Genomic DNA, 10,403 nt, shown 5'->3' with positions numbered 1-10,403 from the left:
AAAAAAAAAAAAAAAAAAAAAAAAAAAAAAAAGACAAAGCCTTTAGAAAGGTCTTTCAAAACTTCACTTTAAAGGCAGCCTTAATTTTACTCATCTTTTAACACACCATGAATGTCAACTATTTATTTCCAGTACTAAGTATACAAAAAAAATTTATAAGGAAATAAGAATCAAACATGTTCRACGTGCCACAGCATCTGACTCCCAAAAAGAGTATGCCAACAATACATATGACATATGAGAATGTTCTTCAAAGGCCATAAGATGAGTCCTCACAGCACCACTCTAAATCTTTTCTAAARGAACTCTTATCTTATTACTTAACAGTTAATAATCCATAAATATATGCATTTACCTTTCAACTGTGGGAACTCTCTTATCTGGAACGAGCTTTGCATATTATGCTAGATGAATGCTCTTATCTTTGATAGTACAATCTTGGAGGCTGTCACACTTTTTTACTCCAATGCTTATACAGTGTTTCCCAGTATATTCACAATTTGTAAATAAAAAGTCCTAGAAAATTTTGCTTCCTATAACATACATCAAATATTGTTTCTAGAACATTGTGAAATGTGAATCATAGTGAAAATGGTTTCAAAACAGCTTAATGAATGCAAGTTACACAACTGCCATTCCAGAATCAGAAGTTTTCAGAAGCAAGGTTTTAAGGTTGTTGTACTGGGAGAAGGAAAATTATAATAGAGAGGTTTCCTTTTAACCATGCATAACCCCCCCAAAAAAAACAGTAAAAATTAAGACAAATTGTTAATGATATCACATTGTAAGAATAGGCTTTTTTTAAAGCAGCTATTTCAACCGACATCAGAATTTACACTATGTACACCACCTAATTTTATAGCTTCTAGTCTCCTAATCACGAACCACATCGTGAACAAAGGGGATGGGGAGAGACACAGAGTGCTATAGTGGAGATTTTGCTCAAGGAAAAATAACAAATAGGATTGRAGCAAAGACTAGCAAGACAAGAGAGGCCAACCAGCTGTCCAAACAAACTGTGATCTCAGAAGAGTCTCATCCTAAAAGAACTGTAATAAAACAACAGATCACAATTATGTTTTGTTTTTCAGTTAAAAATAATATTGAACTTTCATTGCTTTAAATTAAGACTACAAGGTTAAACTGTARGTGAAACATCTGTGAAAGCATCTGAGTTCAAAACTGATTCCAAAGGCCATGCTACTCTGTTTGGAAGCTCAAACATTAGACTATATAAGAGTTTAGCCTTGTAACCATTTAGAAAAAGTCACATCAAGTATACATACTTACTTGATGTACACTGAGGGGCATATGCTAACATTAAAAAAAAMCCTCTWAAACATCAGTAATAGRCATCATCTTGAATAGTGTTATGTTTTTCCTACAGTAAAATTTGCTTGTGCAGCAGACGGCATTTTTTGAATTTCCTCCTCCCCCTTAGCATCCTGTGAAAAAGGTATAGGAGCTGAAAAACTTTATAATCATCGCTACCTTTCATCGCTAATTATAAAATGCATTTATTTGACCCTGTATTGATAAAGCAGTGACATATCAGTTTATTTTTTAAAATTGCAAGACCAAAATACATTTGCACATATTTCTTATACTTATTGGAATGCTGGTACAACGCAAAGCAAAACTCAATATTCATATAAGAAAGTAAAGGCATTTTCAGATACTTACCAGTCTGCTGAGATAAAATTGCTACATTATTTAACTGCTCTTTCATTCTCTATAATGTATAAATAATATCAAGAAAGCACTTATCCTTATTCTAAAAAGGTTGAGAATTTCATTGCAAATTGAAATGGAGAAACATTAATAATCAATTTTTCTGATGAAAGATAACCTACATATTTCAAGTCTACAGAAAGCTGCTGAAACTTATGAGACTAATTTGTCACATCATCAAAGAAAAACTGGTTGCTTCAAAGTTTTTCTCATAGTAAGAATGGAAACAAGACCYTTTATCTTCAACCAAAATTCACATTTTGGTTATCATTTAAGGAAAATGTTCCTTCCCACCTACACTTTATTTCCTCTCCTCATTAAATATGATCTATAATCAGAGGATAATGGGAGTAGGAGGAAAGGAAAGACATGAGAAAAAGAAAAAAGAGTATCTCTGTTTACTTTTTTAAAAAACATCATAGAATCATAGAGTCTGTAAGGTTGGAAGGGACCTMTGGAGATCATCTAGTCCAACCTCCCTGCTCAACCAGGGTCACCTASAGCATGTTAGACAGGATCGCATCCAGGCRRGCCTTGAACATCTCCAGAGAAGGAGACTCCACAACCTCTCTGGGCARCCTGKKCCAGKGCTCCGTCACTCTCACAGGGAAGAAATTCCCCCTCWCGCTCAGGCAGAACTGCCTGTGCTTCAGTTTCTGCCCAYTGCCTYKTGTCCTGTCRCATGGGACAACTGAAAAGAGTTTGGCCCCCTCCYCTTCACACCCTCCCTTCAGGTACTTGTACACAYTGATMAGRTCCCYCCTCAGTCTKCTCTTCCCCAGGCTGAASAGGCCCAGCTCTCGCAGCCGTTCCTCACCTATGAGGGTGCTCCAGCCCTCTGATCATCCTCGTAGCCCTACRCTGGACTCTCTCCAGTAGCTCCAGGTCTCTCTTGGACTGGGGAGCCCASARCTGGACACAGTACTYSAGRYGAGGCCTCACCAGGGCTGAGGAGAGGGGCAGGATCACCTCCCTCCAGCTGCTGGCAACACTCCTCCTAATGCACCCCAGGAGACCATTGGCTTTCTTGGCCACAAGGGCACAGTGCTGGCTCAGGGTCAACTTGTCATCCACCAGCACTCCCAGGTCCTTCTCTGCAGAGCTGCTTTCTAGCAGGCCAGCCCCCAGCCTGTGCCAAGGGTTATTTTTCCCTAGGTGCAGGACTCTGCACTGGCCCTTGTTGAATCTCACGAGGTTCCTCTCCGCCCAGCTCTCCAGCCTGSCCAGGTCTCTCTGAAGAGACATTTCAAACATATGTTTGAAAGGAAGATGAATCCTGTGTTTAAAGTTTTAAAATGGGAAATAGAAAAGTGAACTAAAGTCTGTAACCTCTGCTTTTCCTGGTTCTCCTATAAATATTTTCTAAGGAGGGTTAGAGAAGAGAAATGAGAAAAAGTTAAAATAGAACTGAAAATGAAGTAAAAAGAAAAAGATCAGAGGAACAATGACAACGCTACAGTTTTTATATTTAACCCCTTCCTCAACATATATACTTACTTTTTTTTATTATTAAAAAAATTCCCAGAAATTTTTAAACAAAATGAAAGGGTTTTTACCAAAAAAAAAAGTTTAAAATTCTGAAGACTTGACTAACTTCTACAAATAAGCTAAGCTGCTCCTGTAGAGATTTTCATAGTATTTATTCAAGCTTTCTTTATTTTTTAAATAATAAAGCAACAAATAAAGTAAATTGAGACAAAGGAAAAAAAACATACCCCAGTTCTGTCTCCAAAAAAATTCTAGTGTCTTCTGAGTTGCAAAGTGTTTTTTAATTGAGTAGTGAACTCTCTGTATAAGCATGTTGGAAAATCCTGTGCGTTTCAAAAGGTAGGCCATTGTCGGGGAATACCCAAAGGGATCAATGGCCCAGCCAGACTTTGGTTTTACTCCTGTTGATAAAAGGAAGAGTAGAAGGAGGAAAAAAAACTGTTTTTACTTTTCACCCAATAAAGCAAACATTACCAATATAATTTAAATCAGATCTCTAAGGACAAAGTTTTTAAGAAGGTAAATGAAAAAATATAGGCAATTAAGTCTCCCTAAGAACACACTTTGCAATTAACGTTCTAGAATTAAATAGATTTGATTCTGTAGAATCAAATGTCTTAGAGGCAGGGCAGTCAGGCTAATTACATAAAAACCCCTGGGATTAGGGCACTATACTGTTACACTGTTTCAACTTTTGTCTCAAATATTTAACCTTATATGGAATCATAATGATATACATCCCCTTTTTCATTTCAGAATTTTTCCAGATGTCACAATTAGAAAAGAAAAATTGAAAGAAAATGAACAGATGCAGATGGCAAGATGCTATAAGTCAGTGAATTTTCACTGTAATATAAATAATTTTAACCTCTGCTGGCATTAGGATTAACTTTTTTTCAAAAACTAATTGATTTACTTGGCTAGCAGTCATTAGAATCCAGTTCATTACTATTGTCTTTCCACTGATTTCCATATCAGCAAATTAAAAAGCCATATCTAACTTTGGTTTATCTGATTCAATAAATATCTCAATTTTTTCCTTTTCCTCTCCTCCTCCCCCAAAAAGGTAGACAATCCATTACCCTTTTACTAGGCTTTTTTTCTAAATTGTAATTATGTCAAACAGTATTTATGAGAATTGCAATCCAAGAAAAATATAATGAAATAGCTTTACAAAATAATTTCAATTAAATGAAATAATGCTGTTATTAGATCTCTGTACAAATATTTTACACACAAGGAAAGAGTTAATTAAAAAGAAAATATTATCTCTAATTAAGGAACTAAACCAGAAAATCTCCCAAAGCCACCAAAATAATTTAGTCAGCCTTATTGCAGGCACTTAGTAAATCCACTGATTCTGGAGTTGTTTGTCTTTCTTCAAAGTTTCAAAAGCAAATATGAACTCTTTTTAATTTAATGTAAATGATTCTAACAGATTACAGAGGGGTTAGGTCTTACCATTACTAGTAAGTTTCATATTTGCTTTTTGAAAAGCTTACCCAAAAGAATCTAATACCCAGCCTTCAGAATAAACTCAAACATATGGAAGGCATTTAAATTTTTTAATCAAACGATTTTAAGGCCTTATTCATGATTTCCAAGACAGAAATAGTAATCCTGAAAACTGCTTGTGATACCAGCAGCATGTGAACTACAGTTTAGCATGATTTAGTCTTGTGTTTTATCATGTTCATATATTATGCACATCTTCCATTAAACTTTTTCCCTGTCCAAACACTTTGATTAAATACACTTTCTCCAAGAACCTTCATCTGTAAATAAAAATTGCAAATACTAGGCTCGATCCTGCAGTTTTCAGTAAGTGGTCTGATTTAATGTTTTGGGAAAGCAGAGTAAAAAAAGCCTTCTAAGCACCTGAGAAATACAAAGAAGAATTGTTAATTGACTTCCTGTACTAACATAGCAAAATTTTAAATCAAKCTACATACCTAGATTCCTTTCTAGCCACTGATGTCCTTCTATCAGTTGGTCAATTAAAGCAAAGTAGTGAGGAGAGGCTTCATCAGGCATAACCCATCCTCCTGTTACTATTTCAAATTGACCATCTTTTATTAACCTGAAAGAAAAACATGGAAATTGTGTTCAGAAACTCATTGTAAAAATATACTGTTAAAAATCAACTTCTGAACACACAAGAGATTTACTGGGGAAGCAATGCCAAAATCTAAATTGATTATCCTAGTTCCAATACCGGACTACATTTTTTTTTTTAACTGAAAAGAGGAAAAAAATGAATACATGAACAGTGAAATTCTTCGTAACTCTGTGCAAGCACGACTATCTGCTCTTCTGCATGTGCCATAGAATATTTTTTTTTTTTTTTTTTTTAATTCAGGAAGATGGCTATTTCCTGTAAAGACTATAAAAATAAAACAGTGCACGTGCGACGGTACAGAAGGACAACTGAGTGAGAYGCCCAGATATTCTGCACTCCAAGCACTACTAATATTTTCCACCCTTGATCTAACATTCTTTTTATTATTTTAGAAAGCTGATGGAGTTTCTAAGTTTTATATATATAAGACTTTAAACCATCTCATTGAAACAGACCACAGAATGATCAAGGCTCCCTTTTAAGATGCCCACAGACCTAACAATCATGCTTCCAGTATACGATGATCCTCATAATCAAAGTAATTTCAGCACTTACATTGTACATTACTGTATATCTGATTAATGAATTCAAGAAAGAAATACAATAAGCATACCAGCATTTACTCATACCATAAATAATGCTCATAGAACTAATGAGAACATACAGTAAAATAACCTCCTGTGTATGCTCTGTAACTCTTCTATAACTAAAGAGCAGTTTAACCAATATCCAATTTACCTGAAGCAAGAAGTACACAGTTCCCAAGTGAATACTGTTTACTGCTTTTTGTGTTCCAAGAGATTTTATCATCTTGAAATGCTACAATGTGCTCTAATGTGCTCTATGTGCTCTACAGAGTGTGCATAACTGTTTAAACAGAGAGTTTCCTATGTTACTCCCAAGATTTCCAGGGATATCAAAGCTTTGCAGCTTTGAGGCTCTCATAACTTTAATGTATGTTGCAGCTTTAGCTGCACCCAGTGTACCTTGAAGGGATGCCCCTCATCCAACTGTTGGATTCTGTCTTGAGGCATCTTAGTTTAAATACACAAAATATATAAGCACTAAATACAAGTAGTATACTATATATATATATAGCATATATAGCAGGTTTTTTTTTAACAAGGGTAGCATCTCAAAACTAGATTCTTACTTAGCAGTTACCCAAGCGGTATGTTTCCTGTCTCAATATCTAGTTAAATTTTATTTTTGTATTACTTCATTATCTGTAAYTAAAAAAAGAACTGAAAGTGTGAAGAGTATGCACTTGTTGAACATTTACATAGCCGCATATTTATTAAACAGTTTAAACATCTCATTAAAACATCTCATTTTATAACTATCATAACTGAGGAAAAAATTACCTTAAAAAAATAGCTAATATGAAAGATTATCTTCATCTCACTGCCAAAACTTYTATGCCACTTCAAACATAGTAGTTCAGTTTTTAATCACAGCACCCACAATTTAAAAAAACATCTTAATGGTTGGGCAGGGATACTTTCAGCCATTTTTTTTTCCCAGCAACTCAGTAACTTGGCTCCATTTCTCTAAATAGAGTTTTGGTTTTTAATTTAAAAAAGATAACCAAATACTCAAAGCTAGAACTTTAATAGTGTGATTATTCTCATTTTACCACATTGCAACAATTGAAATCAAGTTGACAGTGTAGTCAAATACACAAAGATTCAGAATATTCTGCAAAAAGTACAATACAAATTGTATAGATGTTCAAACCTTTTAACAGCATCCTTTTTTTGGCTATCTATTCCATCCCACCATTTTGAAAAGTAAGAAATCTCAGACCATATAAATTTTCTTCGGTTGTCTTCTTGTAGTTTTATAACCATGTTATTTAAGATATGCTGTGTCTGATCTCTGAAGTAGTCCTCAAAAGTCTTCAGCCAACCTAAGTAAAGAAATAAGAACATGTGAAACTTAAGCTGTTCTCTATAGTCTTTACAGACCCACATCTCTCCTGCCCCCTGCAAAAAAAGTTAAGTTACACATCTATTTAAAAAGCCAAATTTTACATGCTGTGGATGGATCACAATGCTGAATTCTGTGAGAGTTTGTTTTAATAAAATTTAGACACTGTATTTCCTAAAAATACAGATGTATGGAGTACTAAGCATTCTAATTTGATCAGCTAAGATAACACTGTGGGGAAAACACTGTTTAAAACTGGAGAGGAAAAATTGATTTAACCAGAAATTAAATAGTTGAAGAAGTGGTAGTAAATATCTGCAAATTGATCTTTCTTGACAACTTCCATTAGGTTTCCTCAGCTCTCACAATATAAGGACTGCAACATCTATTAACAGGACATTTCTTCTTTATCTTTCCTTTTAAGTCATAAAGCATCCCACCACTCCAGTCTATGTAAAGTAACTAAACTAAGATCACCACTAACAGCACTTTTCATTCACATCTTGAGAAGACAACAAAGAGCCAGTAATAGTAATCCCACAGACCTAGAGACTAAATATATAAAAATGGAGGAAAAACGAGCAGCATGTAATCAACATCACTACTGAATACTTGTCAGCAATGACAGGAAAAAGAAAAAGGTCATGTTGTGCTTGCAACGCCTCATTAGAAAAGGTATCAGCTCAGAGACGCAGAGTGAAAGAAAATGGGAGGCTGCAAGTTTAAGCACATACTCGGACTTCACAGTGCAGAGCCCTCCACGAAAACTCTTTAACCTCTCCCCAAAATCTTGTGCAAGAAAGCACACGCATCTTCCTTCCCTGCGCCTGGAGGGGTTGTGCTCCTTCTGTAGATGTAATTGGGAAAAGGAAGCAGATAAGTCTGTCTACTTAACACACCAGCAGCATATTCATATTCTTTCTACTAGCTCATCATACACAAGTGTTACTGAGTGCTGCAAACAGGGACTCAGCAGTTGAGTTTAAGAAAGTATCAGATACAGCAGAATAGTCTACTGAAACAAACAAGTGATGATACAAATTATTCCTGTAGMATCCACATTTTAAGATTTTGTGAAAGCTTCCATATAGTATGAGGACTGTTCTCTAGACAAATCTTCCTCTAGCGATTCCAGTCTGAGTTACCAGTGTGCTCAGTTCCATCCTATGGAGGCACTGCCACTCTCACCCAATGCTAATCTGYTTTTAAGACAACTTTAGTCAACTAAAGTCAACTTTAAGTGAACTTTTAAGACAACATTGCTARTCTGCTTTGGAATAAATTATTATTGCTTCAAGGTAAGTAGAAGAATACAAAAGATCTTAGTATAAAACAATTCATTTTTAGTCTAACAAAAGAAAAAAGTTATATTACTGAGTATATCCTGAGACAATATTCAGACTCTCATCTCTACTTGAGCATTAGAGAGAGAGAAAAAAAGAGAGAGAAAGAGATGAATGGATGGATGGATAGATGGAGTTAACCATAGCTGAAGTTGCAAAGCCAATGTAACTTGACAACATGCCTATTCTTCTCCAACTTGCATATCAAAACATCAACCACATTTTGAATACAGAATCGTGTAGTTAGCAACAGTCACTAGAGAGTATGAGCCAAGTTAAATTTGGCCTTCCCAAAGTATTCAAAAAGGAACAAGAAACACCACTGTCCAAATAAGAAAATCAAAAATTTTAACACTTCTGAGGAAAAGTGCTAGCTCAGTATCCTTCATACTCATATCCATCATACTTCACACAAGCTGTTGTACAGCTAAAACAGTTAAGATCTAATTTAATATCTCGGAGTTGTATTTTCCTGAAGAAGGTTAATAAAAAGGGCATAAGATCTAGATGTAAACCACACTGTCTTTAGAGGCATGGAAATAGTAATACAAATGTTGACAAAATATTACTATTTCTCAATAGTTTCAGGAAGGTTGAAGAGGGAAGAGGCAGTGAACATGCTGAATTTATTTTCCTTTTATGTTGTTTTTATCAAAACTTGTTTTGATTTCTATATTTCGATGAGTGCTTTGTTACAGAAGCTTTCATTGAAAGAACTGGGATCATAGGATGAATTCATCTTTTTCAATACTCAGTTAACTTTTAACAAATGAAWGAACTATTTCACAGATATTTATGTAAGAAGATGCACAAGTAGCAGGCTGCAAATTTATAGCTTTGTCTGAGAATGAAGAATGAACTGAAATTGCATCCTATTTTTTCTTCTACAGAAATGTACCATAATAAAATCATTTAAGTATGTGCTTTTGTTATCCTACTGTGTTGTAGCAATAAAAGAATTTACACTGAATTAATTTTTTAAACATTGTTTGCATTAGGTTATTAATCAAGTTTTTCAAAAAAGAATCACAGAGAAAAATAACAAAACTATAAAAATACATTGTGATGAAGGAAAAGCAGTGGTACAGTTAGAGTCTTTTTCTAAACTCAGTTTATTGATCTACATAAGAAGGGTATAATATGGATAATACACCAAATAAGAAATTCCCAGAAATATTTATAAATGTTCACAGAATCAGTTGTAAGCTACCTGAAAAAGTCCTCTAAAATTTAATTACCATGCTTCTGGTATATCGCACTTAATCTATATAGTTCTACTCAATAGTTCTTAACAAGTTACTTACAAATTAACAATGAATAAATTCATTTACAGTTGCTATCCATAAGACTACCACCTCATATTAACCATTTACACTAGGAACCATCTTCATTCCTAATATTATGTAAGTTTTGTACAGCTGAAGTTCATTCTTATTCTTATCCACAAACTACAAACTTATTCCAGGATGAAATAAAAGGTTCACCAGTGTATTTAGACCAGGAAACTCTGAATCCAAGTACAGTCCACATGTGCAAAAAGTAYAATAGTTTAAAGCAGTAGTTACCAAAACAAAACATACCCTATCAGCAAAAGAACACTTGCCAGTTTAAGTCTACGCTAGAACTCTTGCCAGTATAAAAAAAATATAAATAAGGAAAGAACAGTTACTCACTCCTTAGTACCATTATGCAGAATGTGGAAAAAAACTGTGCAAACTTGTTCCACCCACCCCCTCCCCCCCCACACACACACAGAGGTTATCATAAGGCAGTTTTCTATGCATCTTTCCCCC

General features: G+C 34.6%; 1 protein-coding gene across 1 annotated transcript in view; it reads right to left on the bottom strand.

The window, feature by feature from the left end:
- MAN2A1 (mannosidase alpha class 2A member 1) overlaps window positions 1–10,403 on the bottom strand; it is a 120,216-nt gene that overhangs the window by 86,182 nt on the left and 23,631 nt on the right. Inside the window, exons 4-6 of the mRNA XM_085305324.1 lie at window positions 7,076–7,247; window positions 5,172–5,299; window positions 3,447–3,620 (exon numbers count right to left, since the gene is read on the bottom strand). Of these exons, the coding sequence (XP_085161450.1) occupies window positions 3,447–3,620; window positions 5,172–5,299; window positions 7,076–7,247 (474 nt within the window). The remainder of the gene's footprint in view (window positions 1–3,446; window positions 3,621–5,171; window positions 5,300–7,075; window positions 7,248–10,403) is intronic.

Source organism: Rhea americana, unplaced genomic scaffold (assembly GCF_003343005.1).
Source record: "Rhea americana isolate MKP2758 unplaced genomic scaffold, rheAme1 scaffold_22, whole genome shotgun sequence".
Taxonomy (NCBI): domain Eukaryota; kingdom Metazoa; phylum Chordata; class Aves; order Rheiformes; family Rheidae; genus Rhea; species Rhea americana.
Note: the sequence above shows the minus strand (reverse complement) of the source record. Positions and strands in the feature narration are given on the sequence as shown.